The 19,569-nt window shown below is 39.1% G+C and overlaps 1 protein-coding gene across 6 annotated transcripts in view; it reads right to left on the bottom strand.

Annotated features, from left to right (window-relative positions):
- Positions 1-4,442: 4,442 nt before the first annotated feature.
- MDFIC2 (MyoD family inhibitor domain containing 2) overlaps positions 4,443-19,569 on the bottom strand; it is a 235,576-nt gene continuing 220,449 nt past the window's right edge. For 5 of the 6 annotated variants that reach the window (XM_042453547.1, XM_042453548.1, XM_042453549.1 and 2 more), the window contains one exon: positions 4,443-7,329. In XM_042453547.1, the coding sequence (XP_042309481.1) occupies positions 7,070-7,329 (260 nt within the window). In that variant the 3' untranslated portion in view covers positions 4,443-7,069. The remainder of the gene's footprint in view (positions 7,330-19,569) is intronic. The other variant, XM_042453550.1, reaches the window with a different exon arrangement.

Below are 19,569 nucleotides of genomic sequence, written 5' to 3' on the forward strand. Positions count from 1 at the left end.
CTAGTTCGTTAATTATTGCCTCAATTCCTACACCCTTATTGTCTTCTTTAAATCTTTCTTTTATCTACATATACATGAACCAGTTTAGGTTCTTCCCCTCTTTTATTAATTCTTCTCTTTGTTTTATTTCCAGTCTAATGTTCTTTCCCATTTTAGTTAAATCTTGGTCTGGAGCTGATCTGCCACTCCAGAGATGCAAACATTTAAGTTCTGCTTTCCCTCCACCAAAAAAAAAAAAGCTTCTTGTACTGAAGTCCATAACGGAAGTTTAACATAAAATCTTTCTTTAATTTTTTTTTCATGTCATCATAAGGGTTTTCCTTATAGGATTGTCATAAAATTCTTTTTATATTACTTTCCCTTCATACAATAAGTAGGCATGCCAACCATGTGTTAAACCTATCCCTTCCAGATTCAATAAATTCCTATTTTCCAATTTTATCCATTCTTGTATCCAGCATAAATTGCATGCCCACATATATAATTTGAGGTCTGGCAGACCGTAACCACCTCTCTCTTTACTATCTTTCAGTGTTTCCCATCTTATTCTTGGTCTACCACCTTTCCAAACAAACTTTTTTAGATCCTTCATCCATTGTATTATTGGTTCTTCCTTATAAATTACTGGAAGAGTACTCATTTGGAATAAGATTTGTGGTAGTATCGTCATCTTTACAAGCAAGATTCTGCCTAAAATTGATAGATTAAGTTTATTCGATCTCATTAAATCTTTTTGTATTTCCTTCCTTTTATAACCTTTATAGTTATTCTCAAAAAGGGTTGAATTATTGTTTGTTAGCCAAATGCCCAGATATTTCGCTTTTTTCACAATTTTACATCCTGATTTATTCATTATTCTTTCTTCCTCATTTTTATTAACGGTTTTAACTAAGATATTTGTTTTCTCTTTGCTTAGTTTGAATCCTGCATAATAACCAAATTCTTTTAATTCACACATTAGATGTTCGATATTCTTGACCAGTTCTTCTATTATTGCCACTATATCATTGGCAAAGGCTAATACAGTGGGTCCTTGCCTTACGCAAGGATCCGTTCCGGATCCCTCCGCATAAGGCGAATTCTGCCTATGCTCAAGCCCCATTGGAAACAATGGGGCTCATGCACGGTGGTGCGGTGGCGCGCGGGGCGCAATGGCCGCGCGCGCCCATTCAGTTGAATGGGATGCGCCGCCCCTTCTGCCCCCGCGTGCGCCCCATGGCTTGAGCCCATATGCTCAAGCCATGTAAAGTGCGCCCGCGTATGATGCGGGCGTGGTATATTTTCCTTTCTTTTCCTTTTATTTTGTTACCCTTTATTTTATCATTATTTCTCACAGCATTTATTAGTACTTCTGCTACACATATGAACAATAGCAGGGACATGGGGCAACCCTGTCTTGTGCCCTTGTTAATTTGAAATTCCTCTTTTACCATAGTTGATTCTTAGTTGAGCATGTTGATGTTTGTAGATCAATTTAACTGCTTCTGAGTACTCTCTGGGAGTGTGGGGGCAAGCCTGTAGTTTTTTTGTAAACATGACAGCTATCTGCATGCTTCATCATACTATGCTAAACTACTTAGGATCATTTCCAATTTATTTCTCTAATAAACTGTGATTTCATTTGCTATATTCACATGTATTGGGGTACTGCAGAATGAGTGATTTGCAGCCTAGTACTTGCATTAAAAGTAAAAATGGAATCCTTTACCTCAACATCAATCCGAATGAGTTCAATGGAGCTTGCTCCCAGATAAATGAGTACATGACTGTGGCCTAACTGTGCACATCTCTGGATGTCTACTCAAAAGTAAGTCCTGTTGTATTCAATGGGAATTACTCCCACAGAAGTACATATAAGATTACAGGCTTATTGTTTGCTGAATGATTGTAGCAACTCCTCGAAGAAGAAATAGACAATCATTTACTCGAATAGAGATGAACAAAGAAGCTTTCTGTATGACAACTGTGCACAAATTGCTTAGCTTACAATATAAAATGCAGGTGTTTTCAGCCACAGAAATATAAATTCTGTGCATAATGAAGCATGTGTTTTTTAAAGTATAAAACAAAAATGACACCCCCTTTCCTGCACTCTTATCAATTTTGTGTCTCTTCCAAAGTGGATATGTTACTTTAACGGCAGAGTTTCATTATACTTATATTGGATGTAAATCCTTTCATTTCTCATCTGTGATGTGCTAATGGAATCCTTTTTATACAATTGATCTAATAATATCTACTTTTCGCTTCTCGTCCATTATTTTGGTTTCTAAGTGGAAAAATGCACAGCAAAGGCAGAGAGAAAATTCATTGTGAATATGTTTCTGTTGTTGCTGATGGTAATTTTTCTTGTTTGCTCATAAAATTCCATTTCTCCTCATATTGTGATCATTTTAAATGAATATAGGAGTATGCTGTCTTGCCAAAGCTGTGATTATATGTATTTTTTCAACATTAACTTATACTTATATAATTCCAATATCCCTTTTACAAATGTAGGAATTTCTCAAAGAGACAGGGGAAGGCTCTGCTTATATCCAGAATTGTATGGATAAGAAAAAAATGTTATCAGTCAGTAGGAATGTGAAAATCTTTCCGTTTTTTATTCTCTCACGTTCAGACATTTTAAAACTTCAAGTTCTTCCCATCCTCAATACATATGTTTTTAAAATGTGGTGGTGAATTCTTTACAAACCACCGGAAACAAACCCTCTCATCTGAATTAGCCAAATAGGTACAATAAAGGATCCTGCCATATATGTATTCAAACTGAGGAACCCCTTAGAACATTAAGCTGATAATTCTAATTTGTCATTAATATAATCTTCACTTTTAAGAGTTTCTCACTGAACTTGGTGCAGTTTTCAGAGGGGCTGCCAAAAACCACACTTGGCTTGGTGCATTTTGCAACTGGTCACCTACTGCATCCTTTTTGTGGCATCACAACGATTCAGACCTTCACTAGTGAGAATTCACTATCAGAGAGATCTGGATCATGTGGGAAACCATTTTGAAAATGGAGGCACCTCCATTTTCAAAACGATCTGCCCCCTTTCCCTCCTCTCTCCATCTTCCTCCTCTTCCTTTCCTCCCCCCAGCCATCATGTCCTCCCTCCTCTTCCTCCTTTTCCTTCCTTCCTTCCCTTCCTCCTCTTCCTCCCCACCTCCTGCCACAATCGAATCTCTCAGTGGCATTTTATCCCTATTTCCGTTCCCCGAGTGTGAACAGCAACAGGGATAAAATGCCACAGAGAGATTCAATCATGGGAAATATACAGAAATAACCCAATTTTCACATCACGTTATTCCCTAGTGTGAATGAGCCCTATGTCTTTTTAACTTCTTTATAATTTGCTCCCCCCCCCTTCAGATGTCCTGAACAAAAAAAAATCTGAATTTTGGTAATTCTTATCAAAACCAACTGGGGGATTGCCTGCACTGATAAAATTAAGCAGTTTCACCCCATTTTGATGACACTGTTTAGATGACACATGATACTGAAACAGGGTGATAATGTGATGGAGCTGTGCTCTGGGGTGAAAAAACAGAGCACAAAACAAAGCTCTTTTATTATATCCTATAGCATATAAATAGCATGATGTGAGTGCAGAAAAGCCCAGGCAACATGTGGAAGTGAGCTGGAGCATATGCTTTGGGAATGGTGAGAATAGCTAGCTGCAGCACTGACCATGATGCAAAAGTACAACAAACACAGCATGTCACCAATAATGCAATGGATGTAATTAAAACATACACATAAGAAACATCCAAGAGCGGGGCATTGGGTAAAGGGAGGAAGGGATCAATTATGGGGGGACCCCATTATTGTGCTTTGCACAGGTATTACTTGGTGCACCAATGCACTATAAGGGTGGTGCATCACACATGTGAATGTGTGGGTGGTCACACAGGGCATATAATAAGGTGGCAACTGGGTGGGAGAAAGGAGGTAATTGGCAGTAGCATGAATTGCGTTCTTGCAACTGTGTGCATACATAGGGGTAGGTGAAAAAATAATAAAGTGATACAGCTTGATGCCATGTGGTTCAGACTGTGTTTGGTCCACCTTGGGAGCAGGCCATGTGGACAGTAGAGTTCCATCTCATTTGGGGAAACCGTGGAGCAACCCACTTTTTCTTATCCATCTGCTCAGCCCCTGAAACAAAATACTCAATCTTCTTTGATTGAAACTTTCAGATCCAATTAGGGAAATTAGATACTAAACTATATAAGTATTGTTTATTTGCAGTGTAGACCTTGCCAGAAATATCTCCTGGAGTTTTTGGAAACAAAAAGTGTGAGATGAATAATTGTCTGTATTCACTTGAGCTTATTAGAATCGAAAAGAATGCTCATATGAAGAAATGTTTGGCAAACCCCAGTTTGTGGGTGTAGCTAGGCCCAAGGGCTGATTTTGACTCAAACACCATCATTTTAAAAGACCATTTTATTCTTTCAAAGAGAAGGTTGTTTCATCTTTGTTTGAATACATAAACAAAATTAGATTTATTTCATTTGCCTCCCAGTCAAACGAAAGAAAGGAGGGGGTACATTTATTCAAATCGCAACTGGAATGCATGGAGCTCTAGAATAAGATTCACATATGTTTGAAAAGAGAGAAGAATCATCTTTTAAAAATTTTTGACAAATATTTTCCACAGCCACCTTAATGTGATAATTAAGGTTCTTAATTACAGTTTTCCTTTTTTTTCTTTCAGGAAATGACATGCATCAGTTTGTTGGAGATATTAAGCCATTTACATCTGGCAGGATACCTGGTTAGTGTTTGACCATGAGTATTAAATCAATTCAATCTACTAATTCTGAAAAACAGTAACAGTCTGTCTAGTAGTAGTATATAAACAATGCTATGCTTCTTTTCGAGAAGCAAAGAGTTAAGAGAGGAATGCATGTTGTGTCCCAGTTGGTAGGTTTTGCAAAGGGGCTAGAAAATGGCTGGTCAGAATTCTCTAGCCCACAAAGCCCTCTGCCAGTTTGGATCAGTGCGATAGCCATTGTTCTGTGCTCCCATGCGGGATTGCTTTTTTAATAATCTGGATTTGACACAGAGGTTGCCAGAGGCCGATATATGGATACGTAAACCTCACTCTAGAATTTACTTGCTTATGGAAATGCTTCTACTTTCTAAATCCAATTACATAAAAAAATAATAATTGTGACCTGTCAGCTTCGTTCTGACCAATTCAGTTTCCCATTTTTCCTTTGCTTAGTATGAATATTTCACATCATATTTGACATCTGAATGTCCCTGTCTTCATAACCAACTACATGGAGTATTCACTGACAGTTCTGAGGTCCATAGTGGGGGAAAAGAAAGACAATTTTACATCAGAGCTCTTCAGGCTAGAAGGAATTGTGTCATTTTTAAGAGAAATGAAAAGGGGATTCCTTTTTCTTAATCTCTGGAAATATATTAATTTTCCAGTGTTGCAGTAATGTTCAGAATCCTTTCACTCTTATATGGCCAATATGCTAAAAACAAAACAAGTAGTGAAAAGAAGAGAAAATGTGTTCTCATTTTCTATGGAGGTTAGCCAAGCACAGCTTTATAGTGGAAACCTCAGACTTGTTGACTTTCCATGCTTTAGTAAAACACACATTCTTCAAAATTCACTTGAGATATTTTAAAGGACACATTTGCTGTAATTATGACTAGTCTGGTTTATAAGTCATTTAATTTTTTTGATGTAAGTGAAGTGTGTGCGTGTGTGTGTGCGTGCGTGTGTGTTGAAAGAGACCATAAAAATAAATTTTTAATTGTAAAAGGATGTAACATCATCCATTATTAATAATAACCAACAATGTAGAATATGTGTTTATATATAAAATCCATTAGGAAGATAAGCTGACTGCAAGCCTAAAAATAATGCTAGCATTTCTCCTGTATATATGGTTGGGTGGGGGGAATCTTCCTCTCAAATAAAGAAATTAATTGAATTTATCCATAAAGACATGAAAACAGCCAGCAACATACTGGCTATAATCCACTTGCTAGTCCGAAGTAATGGAGACCCCCTCCAAATAAATAAATAAATAAAAAAATGGAATTCAAATAATTGTTGATATTCCAAGTGGCTATTGATCCAGTGGTGCTACTCTCAATGGCACTAGCAAGCAATCAAGCAGCTACTCCAGGTGAAGTCCATCATTAGATCCTGAAGGAAATTGTTCTTCTCTGTTGCCTTTCCTCAGCATATACTCAAGAAGGATACTCCCTCTGACCATGAAGGTTTGAATCAAATGATGCAGCCATATCTTCTGACATTAGATTCTGTATGCTCATCTGTTTGGGGAAAGGTATCTTTTTGGGTGATGGGGACTTTCCTTAACCTACTATTGATCAGCTTCCTTGGGTGAGCCTGGTTTTTAATGTTATCAGAAAGAGGATATAAGCTGTGTCTATTTGACACTGATTCGACAGAGCTAGGAAAGTCATATTGTTAGAGAAACTGACACTCAAAGTTCACCTTGTCAGAGGCAAAATAGCTAAAGATGCCTTTGAAACTACATGGCACCTGTTTATAATATGTATGACACATGCAAATTATAGACATGGCCCACCATGGAACCATATGATATTTCGGAAGCAATCATGACGAGCACTTTTTGGATATTGATAATCACCTGTGGCTGTAGTTTGGCTTTGATAGTAATTGTCTGATGACACTTTGAATCATGGAATGTTGCCTGCAATAGGGAAGGGTGGGCATATGAAGAAATAAAAAATATTATCTCTCTAGAACTCTTCTTATACAATTCTTAAAATCTGTTGGGAAACAATTTCCTGCTTTGCCCTCCCTTCCTCCATCTGTAGCAATTATTAAATTCTAAAAATGGATTTTTGTGTGATGCAGTACAAACTGTACAAGATTTATAACATTTACATAACCCTGTATATCAAACATATCAATCATCATCATCACCACCAACATCATTGTTGTTTTTCATTATTATTATTATTATTATTATTATTATTATTATTATTATTATTACAAATCTATCCTTCAGCAGGGATGGTTCATAGGGATTCCAGCAAACTCTTTTATATTTAGTGGTAACAGACTTGAGAAATCTCCAGAGCCAGTTCTAGGCACTCGCTGGTTTCATGACAAGATTCAAATATGCTGCAATCAACGTCACAATCACAGTTGCAGTCGCCATTGCTGGAGTCATCACTGGAAGTTTGATGATATCTATGGGAAGGGCAGCACACATTGGTCAACCAATTTTCACAGACATCAGGCAACATGAACAGAAAGTCCCAAAACTGGCAGAACAAGCAGGCCAGGATGAGTGTGGCACATTCATCTGTTTTCAAAAGAATAAGAACATGGAGTAAGATTCACAAGAAAACATGAAATCCATGAGCATTGTCATCCACCCACTGCATAAAACAAGAGACAACTTCCTTATTTCCCCTCACTGAAACATCAGGAAGTACATTTAAAATGGGCTCCATTTATAACCTTGGGGTCCATTGCCTGTTTTGGCTGCACCAAGTTGGAGACAGTTGTCTTAAGCGTTCAGAATTAAGTTGGAGTGAGTTTATCTCCAGTTTGTATCACTGTAACATTTTAAACTGATAATTCCATTGCATCACATTTCTGTACTGTCTGTGATTTTAAAAAAAATCCTCAAAAATACTGTTCAAATACATTGCTCTCAAAATATAAATTTAAATGGGCATATTGATATCTTTAAATTGTTTAAGAATAACCATTCTTTGGATCCCACATTGGGAGAAAGGCAGACTATAAAGTAAATAAATGATTTTTTTTTCCTTTGTGGAAAGATTGTATCACATCATGCAGTAATGCTTACAGAGCAATTCCTGAGAGATTTCTAAAAAAGAGCAGCACTTCTAGCTAAGGTGGACAGTGATTTCTCTTCCTATTTTTTGTGAAATCTTTTCACCTTTCACATATTCATTTGCAATGTCTGGAGATGGGTGGCATTTGGTTTCATCTGAAGTAAGCAAAATTAGGCCAGTACTATTCCCAACTTTTAAGGATGCACACACATATTTGTAATTCTGAAATAGTGAATGGATGTCATTAAAATAGCTGGCAAATGCATTTATTTCTGGTGCATGTCTGTGTCACATGTTTTCAGTTGTAACTACAATGGGCCCTTGGTATCCACTGGGATTTGGTTCCAAAACCCATCGTGGGTAACAAAATCCATGTATGCTTAAGTCCCATTGAATACAATGCATAGTGAAATGGAGTCCCATATATAAAATGGCAAAATCAAAGTTTGCTTTTTGGAATATATATTATTTTTAATTAATTTCAAGCTGTCTATAGTGGAATCCGTGGATAAAGAATCCATGGATATGAAGGGCTGACTGTCTCATTTGGACATTAAAGGTAAAGGTAAAGTTAGTCCCTTGACATGAATGTCTAGTCATAACTGATTGTAGGGTGTGTTGCTCATCTCCGTTTCTAAGCCGAAGAGCCAGCATTGTCCAAAGACTGCTCTGGGGGTCATGCAATCAGCATAACTCCACCAAACACTATCTTCCCACTGAAATCGTACATATTTATCTACTTGCATTTGCATGCTTTCGAATTGCTAGGTTGGCAGAATCTAGGACAAGTGATTGGAGCTCACCGCATCATGAGCCACTTGGGCCTTGAACTGCCAAGCTGCAGATCTTACAGAGTCAGCATCTTAACCAATTGAGCCACCACATCCCTGCTAGTTTTTTTTTTAAAATGACAAAACTTGCATTTGAATTATGCACTTTTGTATGCACTGTATCTGAAAATGGAATTTTTGTGTGTATTTCCTTCCAAGAAGGAATTTTTGTGCACATTGTTTCTGCCAAAGACTATACTGTAAAATGAAGATAAAGCCACTGTCTAAATAATAACAGTGCATGAGTCTATGATTTAATCCAGAAGTGTTGCTTTGTTTTTTTTAAAAATCCAAATAAAATGAAATCATCTATGATCCCTACTCACAATTAACATTTCCTCTCCTCTAACCTGTGGATCCTCCACAGCAATATCTTGTACAAAATTACAATGCTGTGTTTCCTTAAGAAATAAACACACAAAACCCCCAGTATCGTCATGGATTAGGGGTGAACAAGTTGGTTAGTTTTGTTTCCCTGTACACAGATGGCTCAAAATTTAAAATTCTTTTCAAATCTAGGGAAAAGTGTGAATTTTTGTAAGTTCTTATAAAATTTTCACTGGTCAAATTCATTAAGAAGAAGATCATATTATACCTGCTTGCCAAGTAGATTTGATAAATAAGGGATCTGTCAGAATAAGAAGAGGTGGGAACCCTAATTTAACACCACAAATATGGCTGAATACCCGAGGAATGAAAGTCAGTCTGAACAACTAAGCTTTCAAAGCCTTCTGACTAGATTCACATGAATTAATAAATTTGTTAGTTTAATCTTCTCTTGCATTTGCATTGCAGTTACAGATTTCTAACCTAGACTTGTAACCACAGGCTTGGTGACACCTGGTAAGGGGGGCTGCTGAGGGAGGGTGGCAGCCTGCCCTGTCCTGCCCTTTACTCACTGCATTGCCCCTGCCAATGCCTCAATCCTTCCCTGGGGTGAGAGCTGGGCCACTGATGAAGCCACAAGGGGCACACTTGCTTTCCTGCCACAGGAGGAGGCGGGCCCAACCAGGTGTCACCCAGTGTGTCCTGCACCCCTCACACCCACCCAGTGACACCTCTGGAGTTATGGATCCTCAACTGCTCTATATTCAAATAGGCTATGTATTAATGATTATCATTATTGTAAATATCCCCTACAGTATGTCCCACTTTAAACTTGAAGAAGCCATTCTGAGTGACGGAGGTCACTCAGAGAGAGAGAGAATAGGTAAGAATTTTGATTAATGGTTTAATATGCATTCTCCAAGTTTCACAAATTTGTGTGTGTGTGTGTATTTATATCTATATCTATATCTACATCTATGTATATATTAATTTCCATACACTAGGACAGAGTAAAATAAATCACCAGGAACAGATGGCATTCCAGTTGAACTGCTACAGTGCACACAGACAGAAGCAACATCAGTGTTAACTAAAATATGCCAACAAATATGGAAAACAAATAGGTGGCCAACAGACTGGAAATGTTCAGTGTATATACCAATCAACAAAGCAGAAACAAAATTATAGGACCATAGCATTAATCTCACATGCAAGCAAAATAATGCTCAAAATTCTGCAGCATAGACTCCAACATACATGGAGAGAGTAATTCTAGAGGTATAACTGGGATTCAGGAAAGGAAGAAACACCAGTGACCACATTGCAAACATATGATGGCTAATGAAGTACACCAAAGAATTCCAGAAAAAATCAGTATGTATTTTGTTGACTACAGCAAAGCATTTGACTGTATAGATCATGGAAAGTTTTGGAACGCAGTCAAAAACATGGGAATGCCTCCATATTTGATAGTATTGATGAAAAATATGTACCAAGGACAAGAGACCACTGTCAGAACTGAATTTGGAGAAAGAGAGTGGTTCCCAATAGGTTAATGCTGAACATAATGAAAACAAAAATAATGACCACAGAAGAAATACATAAATTCAATTAAGACAATGAAGAAATCAAAATAAAGAATCAATGTACTTAGGATCAAATATTAATCAGAATCATGACTTCAGTCAAGAAATAAGAAGATGATTAGGAATGGGAAGGGTGTAAGATGAATGAGTGAGTTCTGACTTAAACCCAGAGCTGAAGAACCGAAGAACCAAGGAATTGTGCTTTAAACATAGCTAAAGGACCAAACAAGATGGTTCCACGCAAAGCATTGATGTGACAAAGGTATTTGGCAACCGAGGCGAGGAAAGTCTGAAAACCTGGAAGCTGAAGCGGGGTGCCGTCCAGGTGTGACGAACTATGACCGGGAAGAACATTATCTCCTGAGTCGCCATGAAGAGGAACTGACAGGACAATGGAGGGCTTTGAACAGAACGAGTTGCTTTGAACATGGACTGATCTGAACAACCTGTCTGTCCTCCTAAAAGAAGAAGTTGAGTAATGGGCTGCAATATTGCAAGACTTCAGCAGCCAAAAGCCAGAGAGAAGAAAAAGTATAAAGACCCTGGACTTTCATCTCCATTTTGTTGGCATCTACCGCGGCAACAGTGTCATCCCCAGCCTTCGAGAACAACTGATCAATGTTCGGCGGAAGGAAAGTGTGTGTGAGTATTGTATGAATGTGTGAGTGAAAGAGCTCTTGATAATCAATGGTTGTATTACTTTGTGATTCAATAAATGTTACATGCATGGTGTTTAAAACCAAATTTGGTGTCTCAATGTCTTTCTCAGCCTTGCTGTGAATAGGTCCACGGAGGGAGAGGTTTTCATTACACGCTCTCAGGATAAACAGGTTGCCCTTACAACCTTGGGCATAACAAGGGCAGCTATGAAAGACCTAGAAAAGCTATTGAAATGTAAATATTCCAGGCCCCACCTGGAATATTGTGTCCAGTTCTGGGCGCCACAGTTCAAGAAGGACGTTGAGAAGCTGGAGTGTGTCCAGAGGAGGGCGATTAAGATGGTGAAGGGTCTGGAAACCAAGCCCTATGAGGAACGCCTTAGGGAGCTGGGTATGTTTAGCCTGGAGAAAAGAAGGTTGAGAGGTGATATGATAGCCCTGTTTAAATATTTGAAGGGATGTCATATTGAGGAGGGAGCAAGCTTGTTTTCTGCTGCTCCAGAGACTAGGACCCGGAGCAATGGATGCAAGCTGCAGGAAAAGAGATTCCACCTCAACATTAGGAGGAACTTCCTGACAGTAAGGGCTGTTCGACAGTAGAACAAACTCCCTCAGAATGTAGTGGAGTCTCCCTCCTTGGAGGTCTTCAAATGGAGGCTGGATGGTCATCTGTCGGGGATGCTTTGATCTGGATTTCCTGCATGGCAGGGGGTTGGACTGGATGGCCCTTGCGGTCTCTTCCAACTCTATGATTCTATGATTCTATGATAAAGGTATACAACTGAGCACAAACATTGTCCAAGGCATTGCATTCCCCATCAGCATGTAAAGGAAGCAAACAGAAGAAAAATCAACTCATTTGAAATGTGGTCCTGGAGAAGAGTGCTTAAGATACTGTGGGAGCCAAAACAAACAAACAAACAGATGAATCTGGAAACAGATAAAGTCAGAGATCTCCTTAGAAGCTAAGATGATAAAATTGAGGCTGACGTACTTTGGCCATATAATGAGAAGACATGGATCACTGGAAAAGGCAATAATACTAAGAAAGGTAGAGGGTAGAAGAAGGAGGGGAGGACCACATGCCAGATGGATGGACTCAATCAGGGAGAACACGGGCATGGGCTTGCAGGAACTAAGCAGAAAAGCAGAAATAGGGATTCCACAGGATCACCATAAGTTGAGGTCGACTTGAGGGCACATAACAACACCAACAGCAAGGACAGAGTGTAAAATAAAAGAAACTACAGCTTCCCCAATGTCCTAAGTTCTACATTCATGATTTATCCCACTCTGATTTACTTTAATATGCTATAGTCTTGTTTTTAGCATTTTCCTAATATCATGCAATCATGCAGGCCTGAGACATGTTTAAAGAGAAGTTACAGTGAAAAATCATATCATTTTGAAGGACAAAAAAGGTTGCAGAATCATAGAATTGAAGAAATCAGAAAGCATCACAAGAGTTGTTTAGTCCAACACAGACAATCTAAAGCTAAAGAATGCCTGATGGGTGGCCATCTGAGCTGTGCTTATTAACCTACAGTGGTGGAAAGCATACCACTTTACTTACTTTATTTTTCCTAAGGTTGAGTAGCAAAAACTGATGAGTATCTGTTTTAGTTATTAGTAAAGACCTTGAAAATTAAACTGCCAACTTTTCCTCCTATGAGGGTTTCTGTGCATTCAACAAATGAAACAGAACAGTTGAATGCTCTATAGCGATTCTACATTATATTGTGTAGTCCAAAAGGGTCCTCAGTTAGCAGGTCTTCCTTAATTTTTTTTTGTCAAGATCTAGTCCCCAGCAATGTCTACCCACTAATTCTGTTCTTTTCCTCAGACAAACAGAGAACAACTCTTCATGATATTATGTGTGACAGACATTGTGATACTGTAAGACAGCTGTCATGTATACTTTCAATCTTCTCTTGGCCAGGCTTAACATTTCCAACTTTTCCAACTTTTCCAACTATTTCCCAGGTACAGAAACACTGTTTCTCACAATGTGATCACAGTCATGTTTACTGATTTTTAAATCTCATTGAGTTCAATGTCACTTTCTCACAGGTAAATTTGTATAGGATTGCACTTTTAAAATTCTATTTAGTTGCTCTTTAGAGATAGTTTGCCAAGTGCTGTCTGGACTCTCCAGAAAAAAATCTATACAGCCTTCCTTAGTTCAGTGCCCCCTGGATGTGCTGGACTAATTTATTTTTAATCAATAAAATAAAAATAAACAAATTACCATCATCCCACAGCCATCCAAGCTATAATATCCACCGGCTACAGGATCCTTATTAACCAGTAAGCTGTGAATGTGGGGAGTTATAGTCCAACACATCAGAAAAGTACAAGGCTAGAAAGGCTGATGGCTGTTGTTTTCTGCAGTGCTTCACAATGCAAACTCCCTCCTCATGATAGGCATCTTAACACATATTCCAATTAATTTTGAATTAAAAGAAAAATTAAGTGAATTAAATAATCTATACTGGGAAGACCCAGCAATGCCAGAAGTCATAACTAGCAAATAATTGCCTTATAATCCACCAGGTGCTGTGGCAAGCATTCCTCAGATGAAGAATTTATGACTTGTCCCGTGAAGTGTTCTTTATTTGCCTCTGGTCCTCACAAAAGTTCAGACACTGAGCCTCTCCTATTTCTCCTGGATTTCCCAATAGTTTCTTTTCATAAAGAATCTATGGCTGCACCCACACTGCAGAAATAATCCAGTTTGACACCACTGTATCTGCTATGACTCAATGCTATGGAATTCTAGCACTGTAGTTTTGTGAGGCATTTAGTCTTCTCTGTGGCCACAAAAAACAAAAACAAAAAATCCCAGAATTCCATAGCATTGAGCCATGGCAGTTAAAGCAGTGTCAAACTGGATTATTTCTGTAGTTTGGATGTGGTTGAAGAGGGCTAGTTTTATTGCTACATCATACATCATGCTGTCATCTTGCAAGCTGTGTGTGAGCAGTGACAGTTTTAAGTACATTTGACAGCTCTAAATTAATCTGTTTAGTTTCCTCCAAGCTAATCTGTTTAAATTCCTACATTCTGGTAGGAATTGTTGTTGTGTGCCTTCAGGTCATTTTTTATTTGTGGTAGCCTAAGACAAATTTATCACAGGGGTTTCTTGGCAAGATTTGCTCAGAGGGTTTTTTTTTCTTCCTTTGCTTGCTTCAGAGGCTGAGAGTGTGTAACTTGCCCAAGGCACCCAGTGGGATCCCATGCCTGAGCAGGGAACTGAACGCTGGTCTCTAGAGACGTAATCCAACACTCAAACAGGAAAATAGGACCTTTAGTTTTACACAAAACTATGATGACAAAGGCTTGAAACACTAATAAGGTGGCTTCCAGCTGCTTTGGGGACATGGCATTCAAATGATGCATGCCCCCAAAGCATCCAGAAGCCCCTTTGGTACTTTGATCTAGTCCTTTAGATCAGAGCAAAAAGGAGTGGATTAAATCTGACTCCTGGCGGCAGCAGTTTGAGACTGCAATGGTACAACACTCAAGGAACAGGCTGTGCAGTCACCACAGGCCTGGCCTGATTGCTATTGGAGCAGCCTCTGGATGCTCCTTCCGGACTGTGTGTTCCAGGCTATAAAGACAGATAGAAAAGAAATAAAATTATTTTCTGTGCAGATAATGCTGTTTACTTCACAACACCCCCTTGTGTGAATTTTGCATAAATTTAAGTGCTATACAGAAAATATTACATCCTTATGTGGCTAATATTTTCTGGAAAGGAACTGCTGTTTTGTAAGAGAGAACAAAAATCCCATTGTGGATTTTGTGCAGAATAAATTCCAGATTCTTTGAACACTACACAATTTTCAAAGGCTTTCTTACAGCGAGAAGTGCTATTACTTTTTGGGGCTCATCAGACCGCCCCAAAAGGGCAGGCTGGAGCCATCCATTTTAGCTCCTGAGGGAGCCTGCAGCAGTCAAACCATGTGGGCTCCCTCTGCACCAAAAAACAAACAAACCAAAAACCTGGAAAAACTGGGTTCTTTTTGGTGCATCAGGACGCCATCATCATTGCATTATTAGCACAGTGTGGCACGTCAATGATGCAAGCGTGGCAGCCCGACATATGGATGTAGCACTGTGCTTGCATCATCATGGCGGCCCCCATATGGATGGGAGGCCACCATGATGGTGGCGTCTGTATAGACTAGGGTTTGGAAGTGTGCGGTTGGTGCGTGCTCCCAAACCCTAGAATCGGTGTCACCATACCACATTCCACCTGTATATCTTGGGTCTATGTTACTTGTTGCACATCCACACACAAAGACATGTAAAAAATAAATATATCACTATAGATAGATAGATGGCATCTTTATTTAAATTGTTAAATGTTTATCATAATATGCAACAAATATAATGATGTATTCTGAAATCTTATTTGGTCTCTTAAAAAATAGATAAATCAGCATTTTATTTACTTTTTAAAAAGTAAAGAAAAATAAAGGAAATAGAGAGAGTCCTGTGGTATAATAATAATAATAATAATAATATTAATAATAATAATAATAATAGGTTTTATTTATATACCGCCCAATCACTGGGAATCCGAGCGGTTTACAATAGAGTGGATAACAGACAGTTCCCTGCCCACAGGCTTACAATCTAAAAGACACGACACAAAAGGAGAAGGGAATGGTGAGGGGGGGAGGGAATCAGGTCCAGCATTCTTCTCTCCCTCTGAGGCCTGGATCAAGGCAGATGGACCAGAGGGAGGGCTCTTCTTCTTCAGGCTAGCCCCTGATGGAACTGGGCCAGCCTACTCTCTCCCTCAGAGGCCGAAAGATGACAGGGAGGGAGGAGCCTCTTTCTTCAGGCTAGCCCCTGATGGTACTGGGCCAGCCTACCCTCTATCCTCAAGGCCGAAAGATGACATTAGGGAGGGAGGAGCCTCTGTCTCAGGCCTAGCCCCTGATGGTACTGGGCCAGCCTACTCTCTCCCTCAGAGGCCGAAAGATGACAGTTAGGGAGGGAGGAGCCTCTTTCTTCAGGCCAGCCCCTGATGGTACTGGGCCAGCCTACTCTCTCCCTCAGAGGCCAAAAGATGACAGTTAGGGAGGGAGGAGCCTCTTTCTTCAGGCTAGCCCCTGATGGAACTGGGCCAGCCTTCTCTCTCCCTCAGAGGCTGAAAGATGACAGTTAGGGAGGGAGGAGCCTCTTTCTTCAGGCTAGCCCCTTAAGACTATCTGGTTTTATTTAGCCTAAACTTTTATTGGCTGTTGCCCAGTTCTTTAAACATACAATCCACTTGTGGAGTACATAACATTTGCAAATGTTCGCATCTCTGGAAAGAAAGACTGTCTTGACAATATTTTTGCACAAACAACTTCCATGAAATTTTAGCAAGAAAATTTCAAAGATGTAAAAGAGAGAAATAAAAATGTACAAGAAAGTCAGAATCCCACCCATTAGAAGAAAAAAACTGATTTTTTTTTCAGTCATGCAGATAAAAATGAAGCAAGAAAATACACCACAGGCTTTAGTTGAATAAATATAGTGCATAGTCTGTTTGCAGACTTTATGTTATACCTTCCCCTTCCAACTTACCTGAGGTTGCCTTGCATAGCCATTTCATACTTCATGGTGAGTAAGTGGGATCAGAGAAGCATCTAGATGCCTCCCTATTCCAATGATGGTATCAGGGTGGTAGGCAGGAAAAAGCAGCTTGCCCCTTCTTTTTCCAAAGGCAGGTTGAAACCCCACTGCCCACATGGACTGTTCCCAAGGCAGGCTGAATAAGCATGGGTTGACTGCATGGTGAAGTGTTGAGCCACATTGCTGGGTAATTCCTTTATTACCTCCCCACCATACATGAGCACTGTCACACAAACACACTGCCTGTGATATCAAAGTACCTCTCATATCCACCCAGATGCCATCCATATGCATGGCTGCCCCTTTGATTGGCCACACAGTCACATGTGCAATGCTCCACCTGTACAGGGCATTGGTTCATCAGTGTGCAAGTGATAGATTGACAAAGCAGCCCCCCACAACATGCCCCCTTCACCCCATACCCCCCTGTTAAACTGTCTGGTTTGTGTATATAGTAATTATATCCATTTGAATTGTCACACTTTTAATTCTTTGTTTTGCAGCAGCCCCACACTCATGTCAGGACACTTATATGCAGGTGCAAAAATGTGCATTTTCCACTTTGAACCAGACTATTACAGCTTATTTTTGGTCTAGTATTTAGCCCTGGAGTGTGGGCTTGGTTCATTTTCCAGTTGCTTTCGAGGCTTGCATTGTTTAAATGCCTAACCTTCAAAGTGATTGGAAACCGCTTCAAGTAGCCCATCTGTTTCACCCCATCAGCAACAATGAATACATCAGTGCTGAGATCCACAGAGAATTCTCGGAGGTCCTCAGTACTTCTATCATAGTGTGTCTCATTATGGTAGTGGATGGTGGTGGTTGCCGGACACTTCTCTGATTCTGTTTGCTTGCCATGAAGCATGGAATGGCTGTGCAAGGCAGCCACAGGATTTAAGTATGTCAGGTGGGGGGCTTTGGGTGCTGCATGGAAAGAACAGGAATAACAACCCCCGTGGTGCTCAAATAAGGACATCTGCTTATGTGTGCATATGCCCCTACCTGAATTCTGGACTCTCTGTGTATATAGGTACATAGCAGATCGAACCCACAGAAGTAGTTTCTTTCCTTGAACCCACATAAGGCACTGCCTCTCTGCTTTATGTCCATTCTGCCCATGGAAGTTATTTCAGTCAGGTAAGGACTTTGTTCATTATCAGTTATTATCACTGAGGGTTGTAGACTTCACTGAACTCATTGTTTGTGATCTTGTGAGGCCAGACTTTCTCCTCTTCCCATGGGGCTCCTTTTCCACGGAGAGGAAGATCAGCTTAAGACATCATTTTTAGGGAATGTAGGGTTACAGCCTAACTTGTTTTCATACGTCCTATAGTTTTTCATAGAACAATCGCTGATTGTTAGCTAAATGTGGTAAATAAATTAAACAAATTGCCTCCATATAAACAATTTCAGGTGATCTTATTTATCAAACATGATCAAATATTCATAACTAATTACCTAGTGTTAGCTTACCACAATCTACATGTAGTCAGTTGCTAAAATAGATTGTCCTCTATATCTAACTATCCCCTCCCCCCCAAAAAAAATGTTTGGCATACACAGTCACTTCTCCATATCCACACATTTTTTTATCCACAAATTCCACCATCCATGCCTTTAAAATATTTTAAATATATATTAATTCCAAAAGGCAAAGCTTGTTTTTGACATCTCATATAAGGGACACGATTTTACTATGCTATTGTACAGTATTTAATGGGACTTTAATCATCCACAGTTTTTGGTATCCGTTGAAAGTCCTGGAACCAAACGTCCACGAATAACAAGGGCCCACCGAATCTCTAATCTAAGAGCTAAATCCAACATTCTTCTGATGGGATTTTAGGATGTTTCTTCCTCTTTCCTCTGCAGTTCTCTGTGTCACTTGAAAATTACATCCTAAGGATTTCTCATCTCTCTAGATCCAGTTTTGGGATGGGAGGAGGAAATCACCATCTTCTGAATCTGCTAGAACCCATGATCCATGTTCTACCAGTGAAAGTTTACTACTGGATCCTTTCCTATCTAATTGAGGAGGCAAGGAAATGGTTTATATTTATTGTAGCTTGGTGGGATTTATGGATGACCTCCTCAGTCAATGGTGATATGCATACCTTCAGCAGTTTCCATTTGGCTAATTGTAGTTTGCAGTTGCTGTTTGGTGTGCATTTTTATATAGAAGGAATATTATCCATTATGGCCTCCTTTACAAAGAATTAAACAGGGAATTTATCCCTAAGTACATCTAAATATATTCATGCAAAAGCTTCCTCAGACATCCCAAACACTGTATTAAAACACAGTTTTACAATATCGGGTAATAACACTAGAAACCACAGCACTGCATTAATTTCTATTAGTAAGCTATCACCCATAGTATTATCAATTTTAATAGTTATCTAAATTTGTCAGGGATCTATTTAAGTTCAGACAAGCACAAGTAACTTCCAAGTCACTCCTGGAGAATGAAAATGACTGAATTTGGGAGATACTTAGTAAATTCATGCTTTTATTTTTTTCTGAGCAAATGAACTGAAATAATTATCAAATTGAAACATTTTATAAGGTGACACTGCTGCATTTAATTGTATGAAATTTACAGTGTAGAAAATGTAATCATTTTATCCAGTAGTCCATGGTGTAATTAAGGCTCTTCTCTTTTAGGTAACATATATTTATGAAATTCCTCCCTTTTTTCTCTTTTG

This window comes from Sceloporus undulatus, chromosome 2 (genome assembly GCF_019175285.1).
Source record: "Sceloporus undulatus isolate JIND9_A2432 ecotype Alabama chromosome 2, SceUnd_v1.1, whole genome shotgun sequence".
In the NCBI taxonomy this organism is placed as follows: Eukaryota; Metazoa; Chordata; class Lepidosauria; order Squamata; family Phrynosomatidae; genus Sceloporus; species Sceloporus undulatus.